This window comes from Brachypodium distachyon, chromosome 5 (genome assembly GCF_000005505.3).
Source record: "Brachypodium distachyon strain Bd21 chromosome 5, Brachypodium_distachyon_v3.0, whole genome shotgun sequence".
Lineage (NCBI taxonomy): Eukaryota > Viridiplantae > Streptophyta > Magnoliopsida > Poales > Poaceae > Brachypodium > Brachypodium distachyon.
The window spans coordinates 26,313,680-26,340,295 of record NC_016135.3 but is presented as its reverse complement, the minus strand read 5'-3'; the positions used below and the strand labels follow the sequence as shown (position 1 = coordinate 26,340,295).

General features: G+C 44.9%; 5 protein-coding genes and 2 long non-coding RNA genes across 9 annotated transcripts; 3 read left to right on the top strand and 4 right to left on the bottom strand.

Moving 5' to 3' along the window:
• Nucleotides 1–3,267: 3,267 nt before the first annotated feature.
• On the top strand, nt 3,268–4,170 carry LOC100843016. The gene is made up of 2 exons (XM_003580672.4): nt 3,268–3,625; nt 3,850–4,170. The coding sequence occupies exons 1-2, from the start codon at nt 3,284–3,286 to the stop codon at nt 4,009–4,011; spliced, it is 504 nt and encodes a 167-aa protein (XP_003580720.2). The 5' UTR covers nt 3,268–3,283; the 3' UTR covers nt 4,012–4,170.
• A 266-nt stretch (nt 4,171–4,436) lies between these two features.
• LOC100842712 (glutamine synthetase, chloroplastic) lies at nt 4,437–8,815 on the bottom strand. The gene is made up of 14 exons (XM_003580671.4): nt 8,654–8,815; nt 8,221–8,524; nt 7,832–7,871; nt 7,540–7,643; nt 7,384–7,432; nt 7,134–7,240; nt 6,944–7,031; nt 6,657–6,785; nt 6,462–6,536; nt 6,165–6,218; nt 6,055–6,092; nt 5,525–5,684; nt 5,373–5,433; nt 4,437–4,813 (listed from the first exon to the last, which is right to left on the bottom strand). Exons 2-14 carry the CDS (start codon nt 8,466–8,468, stop codon nt 4,674–4,676), a joined length of 1,293 nt encoding a protein of 430 aa, XP_003580719.1. The 5' UTR covers nt 8,469–8,524; nt 8,654–8,815; the 3' UTR covers nt 4,437–4,673.
• A 462-nt stretch (nt 8,816–9,277) lies between these two features.
• Nucleotides 9,278–12,893, bottom strand: LOC100839961. The gene is made up of 4 exons (XM_014895977.2): nt 12,533–12,893; nt 12,192–12,425; nt 10,175–11,383; nt 9,278–10,090 (listed from the first exon to the last, which is right to left on the bottom strand). Exons 1-4 carry the CDS (start codon nt 12,781–12,783, stop codon nt 9,475–9,477), a joined length of 2,310 nt encoding a protein of 769 aa, XP_014751463.1. The 5' UTR covers nt 12,784–12,893; the 3' UTR covers nt 9,278–9,474.
• Nucleotides 12,894–13,626: 733 nt separating this feature from the next.
• LOC112269478 lies at nt 13,627–14,620 on the top strand. The gene is made up of 2 exons (XR_002961322.1): nt 13,627–13,811; nt 14,323–14,620. It is a non-coding gene; the product is annotated as an uncharacterized LOC112269478 (long non-coding RNA).
• Nucleotides 14,621–14,640: 20 nt separating this feature from the next.
• LOC100842406 (probable protein phosphatase 2C 45) lies at nt 14,641–19,087 on the bottom strand. Of its 2 annotated transcripts, none has more exons than XM_003580670.4 (8): nt 18,690–19,087; nt 17,447–17,574; nt 16,899–16,997; nt 16,650–16,805; nt 16,060–16,146; nt 15,889–15,980; nt 15,252–15,326; nt 14,641–15,166 (listed from the first exon to the last, which is right to left on the bottom strand). In XM_003580670.4, the coding sequence occupies exons 1-8, from the start codon at nt 18,755–18,757 to the stop codon at nt 15,017–15,019; spliced, it is 855 nt and encodes a 284-aa protein (XP_003580718.1). In that variant the 5' UTR covers nt 18,758–19,087; the 3' UTR covers nt 14,641–15,016. The 2 variants fall into 2 exon arrangements, with proteins under 2 accessions (XP_003580718.1, XP_010240545.1); XM_010242243.3 differs by having other exon boundaries at nt 17,447–17,570; nt 18,690–19,085.
• Nucleotides 19,088–23,867: 4,780 nt separating this feature from the next.
• LOC106865563 lies at nt 23,868–24,941 on the bottom strand. Of its 2 annotated transcripts, none has more exons than XR_001404730.2 (2): nt 24,710–24,941; nt 23,868–24,630 (listed from the first exon to the last, which is right to left on the bottom strand). It is a non-coding gene; the product is annotated as an uncharacterized LOC106865563 (long non-coding RNA). The 2 variants fall into 2 exon arrangements; XR_001404731.2 differs by having other exon boundaries at nt 24,744–24,941.
• Nucleotides 24,942–24,957: 16 nt separating this feature from the next.
• LOC104585455 (protein SRC2 homolog) lies at nt 24,958–25,992 on the top strand. The gene is given in 3 exon segments (XM_010242242.3): nt 24,958–25,589; nt 25,591–25,617; nt 25,619–25,992. Coding segments are annotated over 3 exon segments (396 nt in total). The 5' UTR covers nt 24,958–25,305; the 3' UTR covers nt 25,704–25,992.
• The last annotated feature ends 624 nt before the right edge of the window (nt 25,993–26,616 follow it).

Here is a 26,616-nt window from a genome sequence, read left to right as displayed (position 1 = left end):
CTTTGTGGCTTCAATTTCGTTGACTAGCACTTGTGTCAATCTGTTATCATGTCATGCGCTACACTGTTCAGCTTTAGCAACATATACTTTGTGGCTTCAATTCGTTGACTAGCTGCATCGAAATGATCGGAGTACATGGATTATATATACTCCATCAGCTAATCCGCCAATATATACGTGGGGTTACTTTTTTGGGGGTATATATAGTCTTCAAAAGAATGTATACGCTGTTAATACCATGCATGGATTATTATCCATAGCTAGCACGCTAGGTATCATCATGAGGATATATAATGTGGTGGAACTGCTAACAAAAACTGGCCGCACTCGGCTATCCTTTACGAGGACCCATGTATACAAGCTAGAGCTAACTATATTGATCGCTATATTTAATCTATGCAGTAGCAGTACTGAGTATGATAGTCGTTCTGCCGTTGGCTGTCACGCTCTGCTAGCTCGGACTACTCAATTTGGTTGCATTGGGTTGGGGCCGGCCTAGCAGGTCTTTTTAATTGAATGATCTTTTGGTCAGTTCGTTATATATACAGTATTAACCCCTCCAAATTAAGCACATTCAATATGACCCTGCTACTCTATTTATCGGGGTGTCCGTCTGTGCTTGAAATAATCGCTTTGATTAAAGGGATATAAAGCACTCGCCTGAGTCGTGCATTTAGGTGAGCAGCCTGCAGACAAATGTTTATATCTAGCATGGAAAATGTAAATGAGGGTCAATGCAAGGTGTACGATAAGTCGATGATCAAGACAACTGCGATCACCAGGCTTGCCTTTTAGTGGAACCTGCGGTGGTCAGATAGAGACAATCTAAAAGCAGATGCATGCATCGCTCGTTAATGGGCCTGCATAATCAAGCGGCATGGGCCTCGAATTGATGAACGCCCAGTGTCCACCCAACCCACGCACAGCTGTTCGACGCGGATTCTCCAAAAAAAAAAACTGTTCGACGCGGATCCAGCAAAACCGCAAAAACCATGCAAAAAAGAAGAAGGAGCAAAACTGCAAAACCATCCTTTTTTTTCATGCAAAAGGTCGTGCAGTATTTCTCGTAGTAAAACAAACAAACTTTGTACTGGAGTTTTTTTTTTTGAGGGAACAAACTTTGTAGTTGGGCGCTGTTTCGAGTGTAACTTGGACCGTGAGATGGAGACAGCCGCAGAAGCCATGCACCGCCCCATTAATCCAGCGGCCAGCAGCACTACTCACCGACCAATGGCTGGAGCAGTAAGGTGTCCCACCTGGGCGTATTATTTCCAAACAGGTGTAGTAGTTGAAACTGTGTTCAACTGTTCATCTTGGTTGTGCTACTAGTATTTTTTTGCCAGGTATTTCTCGTAGTAAAACAAACAAACTTTGTACCAGAAGAAGTTCAATCGAGGATAAGTTTGTTGACCTACCTATAGGCAAGCATTACGTGTGGTCTCGATCTCTGATCTCCTCTCATTATAAACCGTGTGAAGGATTGAGAGAAAGTGGTGAAGATCGCTCGCTCGGTCGATCGTGTCAAATCAGCGTCCGGCCATCGCATACCATCGATCGGTCGCGTCGGTGGTTGGGTCTCTCGATCGATCCCCTTCGAGTTTCTCAACAATGATGCTGTCTCCTGTCCTGTTCCAGTGGTCAATAACGCACTGATGATACGGACTCGACCCCCCCCCCCCCCCCCCGATCGAGCACTGCAAGTGCAAAGTCGACCGACCTGCACGCGCAGAAGCCGGCGCAAGCAAAACAGCGCTGGCTGCATGGGCCTTTGACTAATTCCGGCTCGGCCGCCAGTTACACGAGCTTGTTTGGTTTAGGTACGTTAAGCAAGCACCAGAGAGGCAGAGAGGGTTTGGGGTGTCTCGAGATGCAGCTTCATGATGCTTTAAGGAGCGTGTTATAGTCTGATTGGATGGGTTTATGCATGCAGACAAGCAAACAGAAGCAAAAGCGAAAGGTTTTATCACACGCATGCAGGTCACAGAAAGCGCCCTGATTTTGGGGGACTACACGACTGCCGTTCGAGTAAACCGATCGATAATATCAGTTTATTTTGACAAAGGAATCTGTCAGATGTTGTTCAGATGATCGATCATTGATGATCAATATATGTACTACAGTAGTTTAATTTGTTGCTAACCAACCTCCTCCTTTTAAATTCAGCTAACCGGCAAACAAGATGAGTAGTCCCTAGTACAGTGATGCCAGAATATGTTCAGAAAACACATTTGTTGCTTCGAGTTTTCTGAACATATATCAAAAGACACAGATAATATATACGAAACGAATTAATTAGAGATGCCGTCGTTAACTCCAGGTTGACACGTCGGAGACCACAACGCTATCGGTTACTGCTGATATGTTATTCTAGCTGACCTGTCCGTCCCCGGCCGTATAGAGTCCAGAAAACTGGACAGCTCCGCGGCTAGCAAGAGACAAGACAGGTCTGATAAAAGAAGCATTCCTGAGCTTGACCTCCTCCGTCTCGAGCCCCGCATATATACCGTGTCATCAGATACTCTAATCAGAATGAAAATTAATACCAAATCGTATCAACTTTACAAATAGTACCATAGCGTTGTAGCAGCACATACTGCCAACCGTAGCTCCAATCTACAAATGTCCATGGAGAGACACAGATTTGGAATTTGCCTTCTCGCTGCTGGAGTGTTGGGCACCCAAGTAGCCATCGGCTCTCAAATCTTGTGATAGGTAGCTCAAACTTCAACCTCCGGCTCAGAAATGTATAGCCTTACTGAAAGAGTAAACAGGGTCACATGAAAGCTGCCAATTAGCAGCACCAAATGGCCAACCAAACATGCACGCACAAGATAAGCCCAGTATTCCTCAGATCGACACGCACCAAAGATTCAAAGGGTCGGTGGTGGTAACGCTGGCTGCTTGGCTCTTGGTGACTGCAGGCTGCTGCTGGTGCTCAACTGCCGGGGGTCCTCATGTGTTTTCTTGTCAGGTTTTTCAGCTGGGATATCACATGAGAAAAAAGAAGAAGAGAGGCCTACAGCTACAGGACAGCAACAGCAAGTAGCCAAATGTTGCTGTTCCCTATACCCTACCTAATAATTGTACACTCGCTAGGCTAGACATTGTGTTTTTGCTCTCACTCATTCACGCACATGTGATGTTATGGTCCAGGAACTAATTGTACTCAAGCTTTCAGCATGTTTGCATAATGGTGCCTGCTTAGGTTTCAATCACTCTAATGTGATCATCAACGTGGCATTTTGAAGTTTCGAAATGGGGGTGTTTTGCCAATACGTCAGAAATGCAGGTACCGTGTTGCGTTTTGTCCCTGCCGTCACCAATTTATAGAGGAGAGAGTGAGCATTCAGCAACAAAGAGCAGAGCAGTGTCCTCGGTTGATTCCTCTCCGTCTTTGCTCTGTCCAGTCTCCATATCGCCAATGGAGAAGAAGCTGCCTTGTGTACTAGTGCTACTAGCTTCAAGCCTTGTTCTAGCAGCCACTCTTGCAGACGCTGCCTCCTCCTCTGTCCATCCATCTCTGAACAGCAAGCAAGCACAAGTTCTGCTAGGTCGCAAAGGCAGAGGAGAATCAGACTTGCCAGGATACCACCGTTACCGGCGTGAAGGCAAGGAGCAGCACGAGGTTAGTTCGCATGTCCCCTCCAAAATTCAGAAACAAGTACACGGCTAGAGTTTCATGACACCATTATTATTTTTTGGTTCAGAAGAAATTCAAGACACTAGCAGTAATCATAATCGATTCTAATCAGCTCCTGATTATAATTAACTTGTTGAGGAATGTGCAAGAAAAAACCAACAACAACATGATTGATTTGATGCATAGTACCATGCTTTGCGTGTATCCAGGTTGCATCCATGGAAGTGAAGAAGGGCGCTGGGTTGAGGGACGCCGCCAAGGAAGAAGAGGAAGAAGAAGGGCTGATCCACAGCGCGGACTACAGCGGGGTGACCATGCACTCTAGATCCCCGCCGGCGCATCACAAGCATCCCAAAGGAAACAAATCATAGATATAGGCATTCTGTTCTTTTCTCTTCTCTTCAGTTCCTGTATAATCTTTCTTTACCCCAGTCTCTCTGTGTCTTCGTTCACGGAATTGTCTGTACCCTTTTTGCATGCCGTCCTTTGTAAACGAGATGCCCAGACTCTAGCTGCCCGATTGCCGTGCCTTTCTGGTCGTCCACAAGTGCACGGCGGCGTTACTTCTCTTTGCCTATTTGCAGACTGCTAAAGTCTACACGGAGAACCGCTCAGCTCAGCTCGATACAGTTCACCGTGCCTGCCCTGCTGCCACCAATCCTATACGAATGTTCAGAATACAGGGGGCGGCATGTTATAATCTTCAGGAGAAATTTGCGGCACTGGAGTTTTACAGAAGAACGAAGAAATTTTGAACCTGAAACCTTGTTCTCTCCCCTCTTTTTTTTGTCGAGAATAAACAAAAATCCTCGTGTGTTTCAATTGTTCATCGATGTTCGTACTCCAGTTCTCAATTGAATGGACTCAAGGTACAGACCCAGATCAAATGTGATGATGTTCAAGCAAAAGGTGACGTGGTTCTAGAAACTGTACAGACAATGCCCCGACAGAACCAAAAACATAAGAATGGATGACGAATGATTTCATCGTCGATTTATTTTTTCACCACGCTGAATCCATCTTCTTGGCCCTTTCATACCTTCAGGGCCAGCTTCTTGGCAGCAAGAACCTCCGCCTCAAGGGTTGGCTCCCAGAGAAGTGTGGTTTCAGCCAGCAGCGCTGTCACGGTGTATGGGTCCATGTTTGAGGCCGGACGACGGTCTTCCAGGTATCCTGTTGAGCAAGAAGGTGTTATAAAGGATATAGTTTAAAGTCTTTTTTTGACGAAAACGACACACTGCCATTTTATTAGCGAGAATGACACAGAGAGAGCTACAGTGAACAGCAAGTGCGAGAAAACAACAACATAGGCGAAGAGAAAGAAAGAAAGAAAAAGGCTGAAGAGCCCTAGATGCCTACCAAATAGTTTAAAGTTGAAAAATGCAAATTACCCAGTTGCAATGCATGGATACTGACGACAGTATAACAAGAAATGGATTTGGGGGCCAATGTATTTTTCTTTCGGTTGTGAGGCAGGTGACTGGATGCATACATATCGAAGGTCATTTTTTGAGTCGATAACATTTACACATAATGGATGAAGAATAGCAAATGTAGGGGGTGGATTTCGCCGGAAAAAAAAATCAATCATCACAAGGACTATGGCAAGGGGAGGACTATGCTAGAACTATGGTTGCCTAATGCCCTGTGAAATTTTATTTTTGTGAAGCATTGTTTCACTGAATTCCCAAAATTTTGGACTTAGTTTCAGGGAACAGAGAAGAGCGTATACCTTTCCCATTTGCCTCGGTGTCTCTCCCCACCCGAATAGAGCAGCCACGGTTTGCTACACCCTGATAGATGAAGCATATCATAAGTACAGCTTGTAAGTAAGCAGGAACTGAAATACAACTAAAAGATAAAGAAAGGTTGCTCCACCCATACCCATGAAAAATCTGATATGCTAGCTGTCTCATGTAACCCTGTCAACCTCCGTTCATTTCCTTCACCATATGCACTTATATGCAAATCGTGGCGAAGTGAAAGGTTCAAGATTGCTTTCTTGATCACTTCAAAACCTCCATCTTCACGCATGGCCTTTGTGCTACATTTGAAAAAGAAGAATTAAGATTGCTTCTTGCTTGCAGATTAAGATCAAACTGTATCAAGTATTGAGAAAAGAACTAGTACTAAATAGGGTTAGTGACGGACTATAGTGAATACAAGCCCATTTTGATTAAAAAAGAACAATCAAGGGAGTCACTTACTCACTTCACATTTATGCCCTTGTTTGATATACAGTATTTTGAGAAACGTTTTCTATTAGTCTCAGCATATGTTTTCTTCCCACAAACCCCATGGTATTTACTTCAGTAGAGATTTAGTAGTTTCCTGACGTTTTTTGTTTAAAGATGGCAAGACACACTCTGTAAAGTTATGCATCATAAATAAATATTAACAAAAAAGAGCGGAACCTGTAGTTTGTGTGGCAGCCAGCTCCATTCCAGTCACCCTACATAAGATTAATCTTCAGTTTACTAAGTTCTAGTGTATAAATTACTTCAAACAACTCACAGGGACATACCTGGATTGGTTTTGGATCAAGAGTGAGCACTACTCCAGCTTGCTCTGTAATTCTCTGATGAAGGTGAATAGGATGGTCAGTTATGGGATTATTACTATCCGATATTTCGGTGAAGAACAGGTTTCATGGTTTTCAACAAGAGAACTTCAGTGTCAGAATATATTTCATAATGTGAACACCAAAAGTGTTTACCATAATGTACCAATCCAATGGACTTTTTAACCATATTCTGATAACAAAAAGAAGATAATGAAAGTTTCATGATATCAAGGAGCCATGGATCATTGTTTTAAGTACCTCGAGAATATATCTTGAAGCCCATATGTGATCTCCTGCATCGATACCAACACTAGGTCCAACCTGATATTCCCACTGCATGAATAAGGTTTGTTATTGAACAATTCGATTTTCCTTTGAAGAAACAGGTTAAAAACATCATTCCGATTCACGCAAAATAAGAATGCATGGGTTGATGTAAATACGAAGGCATACCTGACCAGGCATGACCTCCCCGTTTGTTCCACTAATTTCAATTCCAGCGTAAATGCATGCTTTGTAGTGAGCATCTGATATGTCACGGCCAAATGACTTGTCTGATCCAACAGCACAGTAGTATGGACCCTGCAATATTTCCAGCACAATATTACCACTCAATGTAGTACTTCTCAATAATGGAAGCTTTATACTCAATGCAGTATTTAATGAAGCTTTTGCAAGACATGCGTTTCAGCCAGCCTAAGCTTTTTATCTGATAAATCAAACACTTCTTGATGCAATACCTGGGGGCCAGGGTACCCTCCGACAGGCCAGCCAAGAGGCCAGTTCACATCTCTCTGGAGCAAAGTGTACTCCTGTTCTATTCCATACCTAAAACAATAGGGTAAAACATTTCAACTTTGTATGCAAACAAGTGAGATGAAAAAAATAGCGGGCTCTTGTACAGCACCAAGCTGCTCAATGTATATTTACCATGGCACTTGTGAAGCGACCTTTGGGTCACTGAATATTTGTGCAGCCCTGTGGCGTTTGTTAGTAGGGATGGGTTCCCCAGCTGGCGTGTAGGTATCACAAACAACCTGAAATAGCAAATTCCGTTTTCAGCAAATGCCATTTCGCACATGTAACCAGTAAACTGCCCCTCCACTATCAACCCTTTCTTCATTATAGCATATTAGTAAATCCAGAAAGGTATAAGGCAATTGGAGAAACGGAAAAGTACCAGTATGTTGTTGCCACCTCGGAATGGGTCCTTGAATATAGCCTGTGGACTGAAAAAGGACAAAACACAAACATAAATAGAGTAACAGAAGTATAAATCCAGAACACTTTTGTGTGCCCAAGGCTGAAGTGCACATGAACTGTAATCCCCCCTTACTATAGAATGACTTCACTGTCTTCTCCCGGAGCTTGCCCTGTGCTCGAACCATCATAGTTCCATTTTGGTAGCTCCGAAGGGTCCGCCACAGGTTTCGATATCGTCTGGAAAGGGAGCATTACAGTTTCTTGTCAGGAGCCAAAAAGGAAGTAAGAAAGGAGTAATCTGTGCTCAACTGCTCATCCCTTAAAGTTCTCGAGAAAAATAAGTGATCATCCCCTAAGAACACTATAAAATTGTATATGTAAGAAACGGAAATAGTTCTGATGCCGTGATCATATTGAGTGCGTACCCTTGATTTGCTTCTGATGTCAATTCCAGATCCTCCAACCCTACACAATGTGAAGAAAGAAAAGCAGATTTATTAATACTACTAGTACTAAGATACCAGGATCAATTTGTGGGATCCTCTTTGCTCCCTCCCAAAAGTGCTAGTATGTGCACTCTCCTAACCTTACTAGTATTAAATTGTCGGAACTGAAAAGGCAAAAGAAGCGTATCCCAAAATTTTCAGATTTTATTAGTAGTAGTATCAACTTTAAGGGGGCAAATCAAATCCGCACTGCACTGCTTGCCCCCGCGTTAATCTAATCCCCCCAAAAAGCGCGGGTTTGTCCTATCTCAATCCACCGCTGTTCTCCAGAGGATGCAACATTGTGGGAGGTGCGGCGTAGTACGTACCAGATGTACTCGGCGATGATCTTGTCGGAGTAGGGCTTGGTGTCCATGTTGAGCAGCTGCTCGAGCCTGGGGACGACGCCGGTGGTCTCCGTGCCGAGGGCCAGCACCTTGAACCCGGACGTGCCGCGCGCCCCGCTCCTTCGAACGCCCCACACCCTTCCCCCGGCCGCCGCCGGCCTCGCACGGACCGCCGACTTGCCCAACGCCCCCATCTGGCACTGCATCGCCGGCACCACAGCCTGCGCCATCTCTGAAGCAAACCACTCGCTCTGCCGGCGCCTTCCCCTTCAGAAACCTTCAGTTACTGATCAAGCAGCCGCCATTGCCATTGGCCGATCAGCGAAACCAAATGCAGCAGAGAAGAAGAAGAAGAAGAAGAAGAAGAAGAAGAAGAAGAAGAAGCTTAAGCAATCGCATGGACTAACGTACTCACCGGACAGAAGCGGAAGCAGGCGGGGCGAGAAAAGAGGAGGCAGGGGGACGACGACTGCAAAGACCGGATTTTTATGTGTTGGTGATATGATATATGGAGAGTATTTTAGTGGCCGCGGGCGGGGGGCAATGGCATCTGGCTTTTGATTAGGGGATAGGGCTCCGACGGCTCTGGGTGGACGAGATTTCTGGCCTTTGCAGGAGCACCGGAGGCAAGCAAAGCAAAGCTAGCAAAGCACACGATGGCACGCGTTCTTCCGGATAAATTTTGCAAAGGTTTTCTCTGGACTCTGGATATGGAAGATGCGGCTGCCTCTCCTTGTCACGTCCGTCTCCAGGCGACCTCTCCAATGCCCAAACCAAACGTCGCGACTGGCGGCTTTTAGACGTTTTTATTTATTTATTTATTATGAGATAGATTGACCGGCACCGTGATTATGTTAATCAGTTTTGAAGCCTCTGACTTTAACAGGCGGCAATAATTGGAGGCGACGGTTTAGGATCGTCATTCCTTCGCAATAATTTCGGGGGACCTGGAGTAGATTCAGTCGGATCCGAGCCGGTCGGTGCCGGGGAAAGATGCCTGCGCACTGTCAAGTCTGAATTTGTTTCGTGTATCAACCGGTTGTTTCGAGCAGAAACCCTTCAGTTTTTTATAGCTTGACAATATCATTCTCACTTGTAACATGCCAGATATCCAATCAGAGTGGTAGTACATCAAGCAAGTTAAACTGACTGATAACAAATGGAGTAAGTAGCAAGTTAATCCCTGAAAATTATAGTATCTTGCAAGAGCTAGGAATCCGGCTTCCGCTCCGGCAGTTAACACCCACGTCTCCCGTGCAACGCCAGCATGCCCCTCATGTACTGGCTCCTAGACGTTCTATACTTCTGGAGCAGCGTCTCAAACCCCTGGCACGCATCCTCGAACACCACGCTCCGACAGAACCTCGACTTGAACTCCGTGAACCCCGCCGAAGCTCGCTCGCGGTCGGAGCTGAATGTCTTCACATCCTCTCCAAGGGTTCCCAGCACGTCACAGAAATTGATCCCGTCTCCGTGCTGCGGGAGATGTCGGAGCCAGGACATCCACTGGAAGGCCTCGTCATTCCGGTCATTGACCGCGACTTCGATGGACCTCAGGGCATCCTGGAAGCTGCAATTCTTGTCGATGTTGTTGAGTATCTCGGCGAAGGTTGATCTCTGGATGCTTCTGAGAGAGTCTGGTTGAGTCGTCGCGCAGGAGTTGCTAGGTGATGGGAGCTTTGCCGCAACCATGCACGCCTTCCTGAGAATAGGATCGTTGTCGGAGAGCAGCCTGATGGCCACATGCAGCAGGAGAGCGAATAACAGAGCTTGTCCTTCCACCTTGGAGTTGACGGATCGACTCTGCTCGTCCAACCAACAGTGAAGAGCAATGTGTGCAAATCCTTCCCACCTGTAACAAAGGTAAATGATCAGAAACAGAACCATCATACGTGCAGATAAGAATGCATTTTCTTGCAACAGGGAGAATACTCACTCAAAGGGTGACTCAACTTCAATTGCAAGGGTCAAATGGAGTGAGTAATTGGAGGATGCATTGACTTCATATTCTTCCTCGGCAACTGCAGTGTGAGCCTCATGGATATAGCCTCTTGGAACATACATTATGTCGCCTTCACGTAAAACTTCTATCCTTCCACCACTATCGTCCACCAGGCCATCTAACGAGTCAAAAGGTTCATATAGTCTAGGCAAAACTGACTTTGTACTGGGCCAAATCTTCCACTTCTTGTGTCCAACTAGTTGCAAAACAAGTACACAGTGATCATCATAATGCCGGGACAGGCCTTGAGATCTTGGAGGCGAGAAGTATAAATTGGCTCCTACAGAAGGTTGACCAAACAGATCAGCCAGAGCAGAAGCTATAGCAGCAACCTTTTCAGACCGGAACTCCATGCCCCGCAAGGCAATCGAGAAACCACTCTTAAATGCATCCTTACAGTCTTCAATGAATGCAGCTGCATCCAGGAATACCGTTCCATCATCGAAGAAATGCTCCTCCTTCCCAGATCCCCTTGAAGTCTGGCCTTGTGTTCTCACGACTCTTACATCTTGCCTATACTTGGCAGCAGCACCCAAGCAATCATGAACATCAAGGAGAAATGAATTTATGTTGAGTTCATCCGAAACAATAGCAGGGCAAGAAACAAGCCCCTGTATGAATGACTCGATGATTGCATCAGGTGTTGTAAGATCAAAAGAATTGTGCAATGCAGCGAACGCAGCATCCTCCTTTAGATTGTTTCTTCTCTTCTTGCACAAATGAGGAGACTTTTCCCAGTATGTCAGGACAAAATCTTCGAAGTCAGATTCCCTTTGTCCAAAAATGCTTTTCCTGACTTCATCAGGCTCCGGGTGGGCTGGATAAGCAAGATCCATTGAAAGCCTAAATATAGCTCCAGATATCTCATTACTTCTACTCTGAAGTTGATCCTTCCAGTCGCAGTCAGCTGATGATTTCAAGAGTCGAACTTGGTTCCAGATTTCATACAATAATGGAACAGCTTTGCTAACTAGCTCTTTTTGCAGATTGTGCAACTTGTCAACTTTGCATGAATTCACCATGAGTACCATTGTGTCAATGATCAAGCACAAATATTTATTTGGTTCTGAAATCCTTGTTTGACTCTTGGTGATCCTGCTACGGACAACCTTAAAAGTAGATTTCACCTGATAAAATAGATTCCTAAAGGACGTCAATTCTCCACTTATTGAAGAGATTCAAGAAGTACAAACAAAGAGTATATATTTCAGAAATTAAAAGAGACTGCAATTCTAGCCTTCTAGTTACAGTTGATGTACCACAAAGCCAACAATCCCACAATGGTTCGATGCTAAATCATTGAGAGTATCTCACTCTTGTGAAATGAAAGGATGGTTTTAATCTTGAGTAATCTATTAGCACTTCCATAGATTCAGAGTTATCAGTAGGAAACCAAACTAGTACAACACGCTGACACAAAGTCATAGTTCTACCAGTTAAATCAAACATATTTGGATTTGGAAGACAATGCATATCAATCAGTAGAAAAATATTTGCTGCTGTACTATAGGCATTACGGGGAACCAGACATCAAGCCTGTTTTCAGGGAAAAATTACAACGAATCCCCTAATGCAATTCATTCTGTTTTCTTATCGGCTGAATTGGTGGTCTGGACTTCAGAAGGACGTTGTGCGAAGCAAGCTGGGCCAAAGGGGTAGAATTCTTCTTCAGTGGCAGAGTTTTTCGTCATCGCAACGGTTGGAGACCAATTGTTTGTCAGCTGGAGAGTTGCCGAGATTCATACCGTAATAGTAGTGTTGTACTGTTGTATCGTTTACTTTTATCTCTAGTTTTTTTCAACCGCTTGTAAGGAGTTGAGCTTCTGAAACTGGGGTCAGTGGCCCCTCAGTCTTAAAAACATACTGGAGTACTATCAACCACTAGCCTTAAAAGAAAGAGTACTATCAATCACTAAGCAAATAACCAAACATAAACAGTTTGGATGCTCACAATAGCCTCGGCAGAACAGGCGAGCCGGAGAGACGCTCTCTTGCAACTGAAGACGCCGAGAGATCCATCACGGCATTGCAGGCGGCCTCGGACACTCGCTGGCTGCCACACCCCAGCGCGCGCGCCAAGGCACTGGCGATCCCGCCATCGGACGCCAGCGTCTCGCTGGCCTCCATGGACTGCAGCGCCGCCACGCCGACCACCTCGCAGCTCAGCGCGGCCACGGAATGCGAGCTGCGTCACAAATCAGAAACAAATTAAGTGAGCAGCTGAGTTGAGGGCAGACCACGAGTGCATTGCCGTGAGAGCAGAAACGAGGAGGGGTGTTTGGGGGTTGGCACCTGGAGGAGAGGAGGAGGGGCAGGAGCGCGACGAGGGATCCTGGGAGAGGGGAGAGCGGCGGCACCGGGGGCGACTGGGAGAGAAGGCGGCGCAGGAGGCTGGCAGCGGCGGCGGGTTGGTTTTGACGGGTGGTTCGCGCGAAGAGGATGGGGAAGACGTCGCGGTCGAAGGAGGCGGCGGCGGCGCCTCCACTGGCTGCCTCGTCGCCGCCTCTCTTCCTCTTCTTCTTCCTCCCGTTTGGATTCTCCATTTCCGTCGTCTCGCGCGCACGGCTCGTGGCGGCGCCGCGGCGGCGTTCGAGCGAGGGTGTGAGAAGAAGACGGGCTTACGGAAACGGAAAGCTCCAGTTACTCGTGTTTCCTCATCGTTTGCGTATACTCGGTGGCCTTTAAGGATTACGCCTTCAACACGAGCTCAGTTTCAAAATGCAACAATTAAGCCATGTTGAAAAATGTATTACTTCCCTTTCATAATTCTTGTCTCAAATTTGCGTAAAAATGGATGTATCTATTTCTAAAAAACGTCTAGATAGACGTAATATTTGGACAAGAATTATGAAACGGAGAGAATACTAAGAAAGCCTACATAGAAGTACTTTTGTAGAAGAGTTCGAATTTCGTGTTAAGAATCCTATATAGAACTACTCCCTCCGTCCAACATAGGATGTCTCAACTTTGACCAAATTTGAATGCATCTATATACACCAAGTCATGTCTAGATACATCCAAATTTTAACAAACTTGTGACATCTTTTATTGGCTTTTGCAGAAGCCTGTATAAAACTACGACACACGCAAGAAAAGGGAGTTAGGTCGACTTACGAAAGCAATCGATCGGCGATCGACTGGAAGTAAACACACTCAGCTTCTTTTTTGCGAGCATATACAATGTTTAAGGTGATCCACTCCACATGGTACGTTTATTAACTCAGTCTCGGCATCCACGAGCACGTTTTCTATGGTTTTCTCTTATCAATCAGCATAAAAAAAATGGTCCATCACATCATTCAGCACAGCACTACACCTACCGCGCCGTGGGCGCCAAGAAGGCTTTAAGCTCTTGTCTGACCGGTTTTCCCTATAAAAACCGCCACTTGTGCCTGAGGCATTGCAAGTTGACTAAAGCTCTGTAGTTCATCCATCCACTAGTAGCTTCCCTGTGCTTCTTGCAAGCTCTTCTAATCTTGTTCCTCTTCTGCGTTTGTGTTTCTGAATTCTGGCATCAGGATTACATATACTGGTCGACGTGATCGCTTTTAAGTACATTTCGTCTGTTTTGGTATTTCCTTTTTAAAAATTTGGAACCGTCTGTTTTTTTCAGTTTAAAACTATATTTGCAGGTGTTAAGTTCAGTTGCTGGTATCGTTTTTTTTTTTTTACTCTTGGTTTGGAGGACAATGATGGAAACAAAACGAAGGCTCGCTCGCCGAACCTAACCTGGCATCTCTCGTATGCCTTGATGATCATAAATCGTGATGTGTACTGAGTTCTCCCTGCATATATATCACACCTTTTTAGTTCCTTCCCTTTTCTCCTTGTGAACATTCCAGTCATATCTTTGTCTCTGTCTTTGTCTTCGTGTTCTGTCTCTACTGGAGTTGTCTGAGGGCCAGTGTTGTCAGGATTTCTTCTCTCTTTCTTTTGCTGGACGTGGGAAAAAATAAACTGGCTGCAGTTTCCTTTCCTTTCTGACGAAACTGCTTAATTAAGCTGCGATTCTTATCGTTAGTTTTACAGTGATCAAATTCAGCAAATTTCAGAACTCCAGCTGACTTATTTTTTTCATGCAGGTTGTTCGAACAAACACCATGATCAAGTTCTTCGATTGCAGAAGGAGCAGCGCATGAACTAGTGGCTGAAGCAGCTACCAAGACAATGGCCATGCTGATCTGCTGGGAACACTTGTGTACTGTAATAAAACCCAGAGATGCATATCGCAATCTAACAGCGTAGCACTGTCTGTATCATCATATAGTGTGTAAGAATGCCCAGAGACGCATCGGACAATCTAACAGCATAGCACCACTCTGCGTGTGGTTTTGTTAGCTGTTCACTGTATAAGGTCAATAAAACTATGCTTTTTACGTATACAACATAATCAAATAGAATTAGATATCAAGACACGTTAAAAACATTTAGCATCCTCTCCAACAAGTCAATTACATTTATCATTCACTAAACTTCAGTACAACAACAGTCACTTAACCGGGGAGAGTCATGGATACATCACACGTGGTTGGGCAATCCACAAACAGATACAACACTGTTGTCAGATCCAACCCCATCTGCAACGAAACTACCTTGAACGCTCATTTATCGTTAACCCTAAGGCTAAGGTACAGTCATTCCTCAGATTTCTTCTCACATCAGATTACACAAATCCTACTTCCGGTTTATTTCTGTTTAAACTTTCAGGGGTATCAATTAAGGAATGTGTATCATCATAATACAACACCACGTCAGAGTAACTTTTCGCACCTGCCCTTAAGCAGGTCCGCCACTCCCTTGCCCATGAAAAAAGCGCACAACAACACAGGTTATGTTGTCGCTGCTCTCCCTCTTGTAGGCCTCTTGCAAGAGCCTCTTGGCAGCTTCTTCTGGGTCTTGTATCGATCGAGTCATGTCGACAGCCTCCTGCATTAGAGACATTGTATAGGAGGCTGAATCAAGCACAGACATATGTTAAATACCTTGAAATCCTTTTATTTTCTTAAATTACCTCGTTAGAGACCACATCCCACAGTCCATCACTTGCAAGGATGAGAAACTCCAGAGTATCATCAACAACTTCCTCCTATGACCCAACAAAGCATTACTAAACACAACCATCATTTGTTAAAGGCGAATATAAAGAACACTTTTCTTAAGCTCACCAAGATGGCATAGGCAAAAAAGAAAATTAATCGGTCCTTCACGTTGAAAGGTAACTTTTACTACGCGAGTACTTTGACCATAGAACAGATCAGAAGAACTAACTATAGCATTTATCGCTTTATTACAAAAAGGCAAAACGAAATAACACTGATGTCAAAGGTATGTTGTAGTCGTAAACAAGAAACAAATTCTGGGTATGTTTGAATGAGGGCCAGAGTCTTCATTTGGATGGGTACCCAACCCTTCCACCAACTCTAGTTTATTTTTCTTGCCAACATTGGCCAAAACCCAAAACCACCACCAAAATTTTGGCTAGAATTTGGCATGGCAAACTTGGGGTGAGACCAAACATATTATTAATTATACGTACAACCCCCTCACATTCAACCGGACCACACAATTCATGAAGATGAACACTAGTCACATGCAGGCATTTAGAGAGAAGTAAAATACCAAATATTAAACTGGCCAAGGTTTCATACCCGGATCTCTGGATCCACAACTACATATTGCTTTAGGAGCTTGTCACCGAAAGCACGAGAAACGGCGAGTACACCACCGACGCGCCATGTTCCTATGCATTAGGAAGGCAATCACATTTCATCCACATAACATGAAGAGAATGCAGTGTACAGTTGTATACTGTGTAGTACCTGCCCACATCACGAAACCTCCAGCTTCTTCAATACGTTGCCTCTCATCTGTCTGATCAGGCTTGTGATCTTTCGAAACAGGTACAGCTGCAAAAGACAGGAGGCCACATTAAGGGAAGAACTGTTAAACAGTATTACGCCTGTGTACTTCCCATCGCATTAGTTTACCATGAAAATACCTCGAGTCTGCATGGAAAGGCATCAAATGATAACAAAATACATCATACATCATATTCTTAACTTTTACAAGCATGCATAAAACATATTATTGACTAGATGTACTATAATATTGTGTTCTCAACCTCTTAACACACATTCGCCAATGTATCCCTTCATAGGATGTTCCCTGATCCAGTAACACTCTTCAAACCCTTACTAATGAAAAAAAGAGAGCATGAATCCAAATTGTGGCCCGGTACAGCTTTTTACTATGTTAGTGGAAAATCATGGAAAGTCTGCCGTGTTTTCCTATCCTGCCATATTTAGTATAATTTTAAATCAGTGCAAATTGTCTCAGAAAGTATAAATTAAAAGCAACCAAAAAGTCATAAATGGGATACAAAAGTAGTAAACTGTGAACTGTTGAGTACCATCTCCTCCCCTGCATATGATAGCCCTGGAGTCTCCAACATTTGCGACAAACAGACGATCGCCAACAAGCACAGCAGTTGATGCAGTTGAGCCACACTGGTTTTGACTACTGTCAGATTCCAAGAACTCACTGTCGGTACTTTTATAAGAATCATCTGCAGATAATAATGCCATGCAATGATTCTGTTAGCTGTTTCACACAGCTCCGGTGTTCGGGCCGATTAATAGCAAAGAGAACAAAGAGATACCTATAGCGACTTTTGTGTCACTCATGAACTTTGGATGCCTAAGAAGATGGCTGAAGAGGTTGTGTTTAACATACTCAGCTACTTTAGCACCACCATGACCTATAAAAAGTAAGCCATATATTCAACAACCATTTCGGAAAAAAAATAGCAGATACGTGATACTTGTTCAACTTTATCTTCTAAGCATCGTGCCCCTTTACGGGTATTTTGTATGTTCTATCCATTCACCCCTCATAGTGATGGTTGCTCCAGCCACACAAAATAATATACTCCCTCCATCCCATAATTCTTGTCGTTATTTTAGTTCAAATTTGTACTAAAACAACGACAAGAATTATGGGACGGAGGGAGTACATTTCAAGACAAAAGTATTTTATGGTGGTAGCTTCATTATATTACACAGATTCAACATAGAATCAAGAAATGAAAACCTCGAAACATTCAGGAACATCAGGAAATGCAGAAAAGTCACTCTTAGAGAAGTTCATACCTTAAATAAGAATTAACCAGGAATAAAAACTGCACTCAAGTGAGACAAACATACATACCATCAAAAACTCCGAATAAACCGATAAGCTGTCCATCGACACTTTCTATTCTTGTCTCATAGAAGTCTTCCATGGAAGCCCTTTTACCAAGGGAGCTCGCGTAACCGTAGCTAAACTTACCATTCTGGCTGGCAGAAAAATAAATGAGAAATGCTGAGAAAATAGGTGTTATAACAACAAACCAACAATCCTACTCCAGAAAAATAATAACACCAGAAAAATATGAAGTTGCTAATTTACCAGAATATCAGAGACCCCAGAGTAAAACATGCAAAGTATATACAAACATATCAGTGCATGCATCTGGATTGCATTACAATAACTACAGTTACACTAGAAATGACACCCCTGTAAAAAAAAGAGCTTCAGACGCCACAACTGATAGAACCCTCACCATGTAGTATTTGTTTGCCGAGCCACATCAGGATGCAATACTGTCTCGCATTAATAAAGGAGCTGCCATGGCATGATACATCATCAGACCTGACTAGATTCCTAGGTGCATTACTAACGGAACCATCTGTGACTATCATGACTCTTTGTGGGTGAGTGGGAAGTGCAGCCGAATTAAGCCGGTTAAAATTGCATATGTCAACCAATATTACTGCTTATCTGAGCCATTCCATTAACTTGCTTGACCTGATTCCGAACCAATAAAACGTAAAAGCACATTTAAGGTAGACTTAGACTCCAATCTTACGCTAGCATGCCCAACAGGGCATCCTGCACCTACTCACCGACTGAGAATACCAAGGATTCATCTGGTATACATTCAGAATAAGAATAACCGTCCTAATTACTCATGCCAAGTAGGTATGCTTTGCTCAGGTTTATCGTATGGGATGCAGATCCATAACTCTTCAGTAATTCAGTCTCCTTATGAAAAATAAGTGTTGGATGTCCTACTTAAATCGATGGCACAACTCCAACCAAGTTAGCCTTGATTCCAAAGCATAAGACACACAAACACACACTACGGCCACGACAGACTGCCTCGTTGCTCCAGATATGCTAAGTTCCGTGTGATGCACCTAACTCATACCAAAATCGCAGTAACCTGGCGAGAATAATCGCATTTACCCACCCCAACCGCGCACCAGAGCGGAGCTAGGCGCGTGCATACCAAATCGAATTGACGAATCGAAATGGCACTACAACGATCCGAGCAGATCAAGCACAACCACACGCCAAATAAAAAAGCAGGAGACAGAAGAGAGAGATTCCGGAAGCCGCTCCCACCAACCTGAGGCCGCCGCCGCTGACGGGCGATCCGTCCGTGGGGTGGCCGATCACGGTGCTCAAGTACCCCATCCCCTGATCTCCCCGCCCTATATCAACCCACACCACACCAGGCGAGAGCGCGACCAGCTCGCTCGAATCAGAGCGACAGGGCGGGGGGAGGCAACAATTTCGCCCTGAAACGAGATCAAATTTGGGGGATTCGAGGGAGGAGGAAGAGGGGGAGAGCGGGACGGGATTGGGCAATTTCTAGTGGAAGTTTCTCATCCGGCTGCTCGTCTCGGGTTTGGATTCTTGCGGCTAGGCCCTCGGGGTAGCGCGTAATTGCTTGCTCTCGCCTCTTTACATCGTATCGGATCAATCCAGGTGCCGTGCGTGCGAACTGCGAGCTGCGAGGCTTCCTTTCCTTCGCTTCACGTGAGCAAACGTGGGTTTCTCCCGTTTCGAGGGTTCTTTGGTGAGATCCCTTGGAGGAGATCGAGGATGGATCACCGTCCACGAATATTTACTGCTCGGTGGAAATCAAAAGAGAGATAATAGCACCAGACAAACAACCAATTGTAGTACTGACTAACCAGTTTATTACTGATTTTGTCCTAAATCTTCGATATTTTTTAATAAATCTCCAACACTGGATCGTATCTGTTAAAAGGATGTTTCAGACAGCCTGTTATGCTGGAACACGTCACGTTGGGAATTTTGCAACCCCCTCCCCCTCCCCCGCCCCCCTCCCCGTGCGCCATTTCCTTCTTTTTTATTCTTTGTGCGTGAAATCTCTAATTCCCCAAAACTCCACAAGAGGACAGACGGCATGGCAACGTCTAGTGCGAGTCGCAACGGCATCTATTCCTGAGTGTGGCCCTAAAGGTTGAGTTGATGGCGGTGGTGGGTGAGCAGTGGGCAAACGTGACCGGAGAAGCATACCACAGGTCGCCGCAGTGGACTAGGAAGGTGAGGAAATAGATGATTTTGAGATTTCTTTGGCCATTTTTGTTTCAGTCCACTGAATGTTTGAAATGAGATGTGAGCTTCTTTGTGAATTTTGTGAATGGCAAGCAGTGCAGGGATGACGAGCAGCACCATGTGATGCATTTAGAAGATGATGAAGGTGTTGAGAAGAATCATATGAGGTCTAGAAAAATTATTAGAGAAGTTGCAGAAGAGAACATGAAGCTTGGGAATGAAATTGGAGCACCCAAGCGGGTGACTTTGCATGTTCCACTGCATATACACAATTCAAAGGTCAAATATTTTATGCGTTTTATGATCCTACCATTGCTTGGTGAATTTAAAAGACACAAGCTTTGTCGATGTTATACATGGTCAGCGCCGCTCGTGGCATGGACAAACCGGCACAGATTTTGCCTGGAAAAAAACCATGTTTGCTTTTGCAGAATTGTATCATTGTGAGGCATGATAAGAAAAGGACCAGGTTCAACAATGCATCACTGAACGCATTATCGATAACACACTTGCAAAGTCGACCTAACAGTAGATTTAACAAAATTCGTCGAAAAGCAGATTACAAGTCAAATAAGCCGTGGACGAAGAATTCAAACAAAGGGATAGGTAGGTTGGTTTAAGCACAACAAGAAGCTGCAGGTAACATCCACTGGATTCCGTTTCCGGATCACAAACAAAGATATATACAAAATGGAAAAAAAATCAAATTTGAAACTGCAAACAAGAGACGAAATTTGAACCAAGATAATACCTCGAAATCACGGGCACGGAGAAAGAAGGCAGACTACTTGCAAAGGCGACGTAACAGTATTTTTTAGCAAAATTCATCGAAGAGTTGATTAAACGACAAACGGACCTAGAATTCCTGGTAGGTTGATCGATCGATAAGAAACAGAGGTCGCGGACGAAGATTTGAAACACAGGCTTTCAGGAAGAAGGAAAAAAACGAAAGTTGAACCAAGACAATACCTCTCGATAACCGCTTTCAACAAACTAAACCAAGATAATTCCTCGAGATCACAGAATTGTACAAGACCGCAAAGAAGAGATAACAAATTGAACAAATGCTAGAAGATAATGCCGCGAGATCACCACAGTAAATATTATAAACACAATTAAGGAAATGATTATTGTCGACACTAAAAGGGGAAGCATCAATTAGCGGATTATCTGTCACCATTATTCATGCTACTGATTGATTGACTGATTGACCGATCGCGTAATTCGTCATCCTGTCATTGTCCGTATCGCACGAGACCTTCCATCGTTCCGACGGGTCGATGCCGTCATGCCCCCAAATCCGTCATCGCGCGTCCAGCGACGGCTCACCGTTGTTCGGTTGTGGTTTTCCCGGTAGGGATTGGTATGGATTCTAGAGACTTTGAGATAGAATCTAAAATATCCGGGTTGATCCCGGCCGGGGTGGGAGTAAACGAACGGCGCCTCATGCGGTTCGGCAGCGCCAGGTAGCAGATTACGTTGGGGAAGGAGCGGACGAAGCCGGGCTTGGCAGAGACTTGCTTCAGCTCCTCCTCCGTCAGCCGCGCCGAGAAACCGGTGAAATCGGTCCGGTACGAGGACTTGAGTCGCGGCTGGCCGAGGGCCGTCGTCATGGACGGCAGGTAGGACTGGTGCCATGCTCTGAGAGCATCGTCATCCATGTCGTCTTCGCCTCCTGGTCGCTCGAGCAGGACGATGTACGTCCTGTAGCCGCCTGCGTCGAGCGGCTCGACGTGCGCCTCCCTTTCTCCCAGCTCGGTGGTGGACGCAATCAGCGTCAGGAGGAGCAGTAGCGCGGGCAAGCGGAAGAGGTGGTTCGCCATTTGCCTGTTAGCGGTAGTAGTACACGGGCTGGGCAGAGCGTCGGGATGGAAGCCAGGCTTTATAGATTGTAGTGATGTACGGTCTCCACTGCCTGCTACTCATTCGCCTGTTAGCGGCAATTAAACAGTTGCGCCCAAGGGTTTTCTCCGCCCGTCAGTGGTGATGGATCAGTACAGAGCGCTTTTTAAGAACTATACATAGATAGATCAATCATCGGGATCAAGGTGTCCCAGTGTTGTGTAACAGAGCATCATTCTTTATGCAAATTCAACTCTTCCTAACTTTTTTTTCTCGACGAAACGGACACAGCAATTCATTTATTGTCATAGAGAGTCGTGCGAAGTGGGCCGGAAGAAAAATACAAGAGAAAAGCTAGAAGGCTAGGATTACAAAGAAGGATGCTCTGTTTCCTAACTTGTTTTCCAGATAAGATAAAAGACAAGCAATATATGTGCATATTGTTTCATTCTGACGGATTCCTATCAAGGAGATCATTGGCATGTTTAGTTTCAAAGGATTTGTTTTGGGTGTAGTTACTTTTGCGTCTTTTACATGCAAACATGATGCAGAATAATGTATGGTCAATACCTTATTCAGTAAGAGTGCTCATTCATTAGACGCCCTAATAGGCCACGATTTTCTCTGAACCAGGCTATAAAAAATGTAAACGGAAATGTTATCGCAAAGAGAACTGTAGCTGTTGATTGGGATGTAAAAAAATGCATACGTTGTTCCTGCAAATCCTGATGCTAATGATGGTGGTAAATATGACCGTTCCTTCATTCGTTCAGTAACTGGCTTCTCATAAAGTCATAAACCTAGAGTTTTCGCAGCAGTTAATGCACGATTTATACTTGATTCTAAATGATATTAGTAGTAGTTAACCTATGTTGCAAATCATGTGCCCTTGAGGTCTTACAGTCAGCTAAGCTAGACCATGTTGGCCTCCTTTGATTCAAAGGATTTCCATAGAAATTTTGAAGGCTTGAAATCTTTAAGAATTTTTTCTACTTTGGTCATTTGATTCGTAGGATTAAATCTTATAGGAATTTTTTCTAAGGATTTATTTATACTACCACTACAAGAGAAATGGCCCGTAGAGACATTATTTTTGTTTCGTAGAGACACTATAATTGTCTCTACATAACTTTAGACACACTTGTATAATGCCACAAAACTGCCACTACGGACAGTGTCGCTATGTGTGATGCGACACTAATAAAACGTCTCTATTGTTTTAGACATTGCATAGAGACACTATACCGTCTCTACGTTCAATACGACATTTCGTAAAGACATTGCATTGTGTCTCTGTACTTTTTAGACATTTCATAGAGACATTATATTGTCTCTACATTCAATGCGACATTTTCTAAAGACATTAAATTGTGTCTCTATACTCATGTCCTAGAAAATATACATTGAAAAAATAATGTTGAAACCAATCACCGAACTCAAGACCTTAAGGAAAACTACATACTCACCTAACCATCTCAACTTGATACCAGCTCTTGCTTATACTTCTAATGAAATTATTATGAGTAGTCTGCTACATGTCTCAAACTTGCTAAGAATGTCTGTACACAACATAAAATGTGTCTCAAATAGTATCTCTAACCATACCATAAGGTCATGTCATCAAGTATCTCAAAATCATGTCTCTACATGAGTCTTGTGACAATCTATCAAATGCCTCAAAAAATGTCTCTACACCATAATGTCTCAACTAGTGCCTCTATATTTAAGACATCATCCATAACGCCTCATAGACTGCCTCTACATAAAACTCCGCCTCAAAATTTTCTCTAGGTAAAGACAAAGAGTATATTGCCTCAATGAAAATGTCTTTACAAGACATTTGTGTTGTAGTGTACATTCCATAGAAAAATTTACATCCACTCCAACAGCTTGGAAGAAATCCTTTGGTCCAATCAAACAAATTTGATGCAAACAAAATCTTATAGGATCAAGTGGACGTAACATTGCAATCCTACATTTTTCATATTTCTTTACTTTTCCAATCCTACGAATCAAAGAGACCCTTAGTGTCTTAGGAAACTGGGGTATATTGGCATCCGACGTCACACCATCTCATAATGTTGCTAATAAATTTACTAGATAATATAATTTTGCTTATGTATGTGCTCTTTAACAATTTAATACGGAGTAGATAATATTATGAGTTGTTAATAATGTAGTGCATTAAGTCTTCCACTCACTATCACTAGCTGCTATGTTTAATTACTTTATTTTGCTACCTCCGTTCCGGTATATGGGGCCCCAACGCATCCCTAGGTTAAAAATTTAACTAATTTAATATGATTTTTATATCATAAAAATTATACTATTAGAAAATAGAACATTTGAAGTTTCTAATGATTTACAAGCATCAAAACCTGTAAGTATAAGACAAAAAGGAAAGAATTAAGAGTAAATTTCACAAAACCACTACTCTAGGGGTTAGAGTTTAATGGAGCTACCACTCCAAGAGTTCGCATCAGCTGACCACTATGATAGGGGTAGTTATTTTCACTTTACCCAAATTTGACTGATTAGTCTATTTGACAGCGAATCTGACAAACCGGACCCACATGTAAGGTCCTACGTGGTTATTATTGACATCCACGTCACACAATCTATTTTTTTCCCAGCCCCCTGAGCTTCTTCTTTATTTCCCCCAACCCCATAGCTTCTTCTTTACCTGCTCTGGCTGCCATGTATACGGCCGCCCACCCTGGTCTCCTCTCCCTGAGGTACCTCGCCGGCACGTCGGCGATCCCCGCCGCCGCTAGAGTTATTCTTTGCTGCGAAGCCGTAGCCCCCTCCCTTCGGATCGAACACCACGCGGGATTGGGGATCGGGGCGGAGAAAGACCGATCTCGGAGATTGGGGCGAAGATGGCGCGGACAGGCGGAGGAAGCACCCCAGGCCGCCGCCGCCGGGCCTGTGCGACCCTGCCAACGCCCTCCGCTTCTGCTCCCGGTTTTGGGACCCCGCCAACGCCGCCTGCATGCTCCGCCCGACTGCAGCGCCCCGCCTCCGCGGGGCCTGCTCTGCCCCCGACCGGCACGCGAGCTATGTCCGGAATCTCTGGCCTAACCGGAGACGCATGGCTCTGCCTGCCTGTATGAATATATGGATGCATGATTGATTGAGGCCTGAAAAAATATTGGCACGAACGATGAATGAGTGTTAGAGCGAGGGAATGAATCAATTTGGAGAGAGCAACATGCAGACATGCGGCATCTTCTCCTTTTTCCTAATTCCCCACCGTTGCGTGCTGCTCCAGCGAGATGCTCCAGCCGGAGATGGAGAAAAAGAAGGGAAAGAAGAAAAGAGGAGAGAAGGAAAAAATAAAACATATAGGGGCTGGTTGAAAAAATGGAGTGGATACAAATTGTCTTGCATGTGGGCCCGGTTTGTCAGATTCGCTGTTAAATAGACTAATCGAGCAAATTTGGGCAAAGTGAAAATAATCACCCTTAAAATAGTGGTCAACTGATGCGAACCCCTTGAGTGGTAGCTCCGTGAAACCTTGACCCCTAGTGATGCGATGCTGAAGCACACCGGAAGGCTGCTGCCACCGACGACCAGTGCCATGGGCGTTCCTGCATATGGACAGCGGTACAGACGGGAGGGACACCATTATCGACTACGTCGACTCAACATCACGCGATGTCTACTGCTATTACGTGTAAGCCATCCCTATTCACATCTGTTGAGTGCTCTAATGCATGATCAGTTAGCGTTTATGTTTTCCCTAAAGAGAATGTTAGAAAACCCCAGCATAATCTTCTAGCTTTGTCTGGGCTTCGACGAGAAAGCAAGTTAAGATGGTGAGGCTGGGTGACATGAGCGCCCACCCCGCCGCCTTGGCCGTCCATGACCTCAGAAGCCCCGGCTTGCTCGTGTTGTTGGCGTTCGTGGCCACGGTGGCCGTGACTGCCTTGGCCGCCTTCGGCTGCGCCGAGGGAGCGAAGAAGCCGCGCCGGAACAACAACGACGTCTACTACTACGGCCAAGGCTACCCTCCGCCGCCGCCTCCCGTCGGGGTCTACGGCTACCCGGCGCAGCCCAGCTACGCGTACCTGCCGCCGCCTCCGAACGGCGGGAAGCAGGGGCGCCGGCGCCGGGCTCGCGCTCGGCTGGCCTGGCCACGGGCGTCATCGTCGGTTCAGCTCTCAGCGGCGGCGGGTGTGGTGGCGGGTGCGGCGGTGGCTGCGGCGGTTGACGAGTACGTAGTTGTTGGTAGGAAGTGCGTTGGACTTTGGAGAATTGTGGGTATTTGATTGTTCTATTGTTTACATCACAAGTCGCGTGTGATCTGCATGTTTCTATATCTATACTTTGTCTGGATTTGGATTCTGCGATGAAAAGTGCCTCGTTTTTCAATTTCAAAAGGCCATTTCAAAATGGGTAGACAGGGGATCGGCTTGATCAGTACTCCGTATGTACTCTATGTATCATGAGTTCTTGTCCGAACAGTTAGCTGGAAATATGGAATGTTGTCGTTACCTATTCGGACACCTAATCCAACCATAAGCGGATCGAGCCACACATCTACAAAAGCAGGATTTGGTTCTTCCGAGTTCCCTCCCGTAATAATCTGAGTGCGAAAGAGAGAGCAAGAAGGAAAGTCTGTCGAGATCGAGACACGTCGAGGACCACTATCTGCAAAGTCTCTGCATCCGCGTCGTTCATTAATTTAGCAGCAAGATTCCTCAGGAGGATATCGAGCTCGATTGATTGATTAATTAAGCGATGGTGAGAATGGGACCTCCGGCCGCCCACGCCGGAGTCCACCATGGCGTGGGAAGCTACCCCGCATTGGTCGTGGCCTTTGTGGCCCTCGCGGTGGTCGCGATGGCTGCCATGGTCGCCTCGGAATGTCCTGGCTAGGTACCAAGCTGTCCTCATCGTTCGGCTCCACAGGGATACGAGGCGGTTTAACTCTCCAAACATAATATTTGCAGCCATTTAGCAGGTATGGCCCCACTATTACTTACAATGAGTACAACAGGTTTTGGTAGGTCACTGTTCACTCAGGTGCAGGCCCACACGCTACTGGTTCTGTTCACATGGGGGCCGATGGAAGGAACCAGCTCAGAGGACACACTCTAAAGTATCCCGAGTGGAGCCCATTG

Excerpts from the sequence above, each read along its gene's own strand:
- LOC100839961 (XM_014895977.2), bottom strand. The coding sequence starts at position 12,783 with ATGGAGAATCCAAACGGGAGGAAGAAGAAGAGGAAGAGAGGCGGCGAC. Across the intron at positions 12,426-12,532 it reads CCCCTCCTCCTCTCCTCCAG|CTCGCATTCCGTGGCCGCGC; the intron begins GTGCCAACCCCC and ends TTTGTGACGCAG. Across the intron at positions 10,091-10,174 it reads GAAGTTGAGTCACCCTTTGA|GTGGGAAGGATTTGCACACA; the intron begins GTGAGTATTCTC and ends CCTTTGTTACAG.
- LOC100842406 (XM_003580670.4), bottom strand. The coding sequence starts at position 18,757 with ATGGGGTACTTGAGCACCGTGATCGGCCACCCCACGGACGGATCGCCC. Across the intron at positions 17,575-18,689 it reads GTCAGCGGCGGCGGCCTCAG|CCAGAATGGTAAGTTTAGCT; the intron begins GTTGGTGGGAGC and ends TTTTTCTGCCAG. Across the intron at positions 16,998-17,446 it reads TTTATTCGGAGTTTTTGATG|GTCATGGTGGTGCTAAAGTA; the intron begins GTATGTATGTTT and ends TACTTTTTATAG.
- LOC100843016 (XM_003580672.4), top strand. The coding sequence starts at position 3,284 with ATGCAGGTACCGTGTTGCGTTTTGTCCCTGCCGTCACCAATTTATAGA. Across the intron at positions 3,626-3,849 it reads AAGGCAAGGAGCAGCACGAG|GTTGCATCCATGGAAGTGAA; the intron begins GTTAGTTCGCAT and ends GCGTGTATCCAG.
- LOC100842712 (XM_003580671.4), bottom strand. The coding sequence starts at position 8,468 with ATGGCGCAGGCTGTGGTGCCGGCGATGCAGTGCCAGATGGGGGCGTTG. Across the intron at positions 7,644-7,831 it reads ACATCAGAAGCAAATCAAGG|ACGATATCGAAACCTGTGGC; the intron begins GTACGCACTCAA and ends CTCCCTTTCCAG. Across the intron at positions 6,093-6,164 it reads TTGATCCAAAACCAATCCAG|GGTGACTGGAATGGAGCTGG; the intron begins GTATGTCCCTGT and ends AATCTTATGTAG.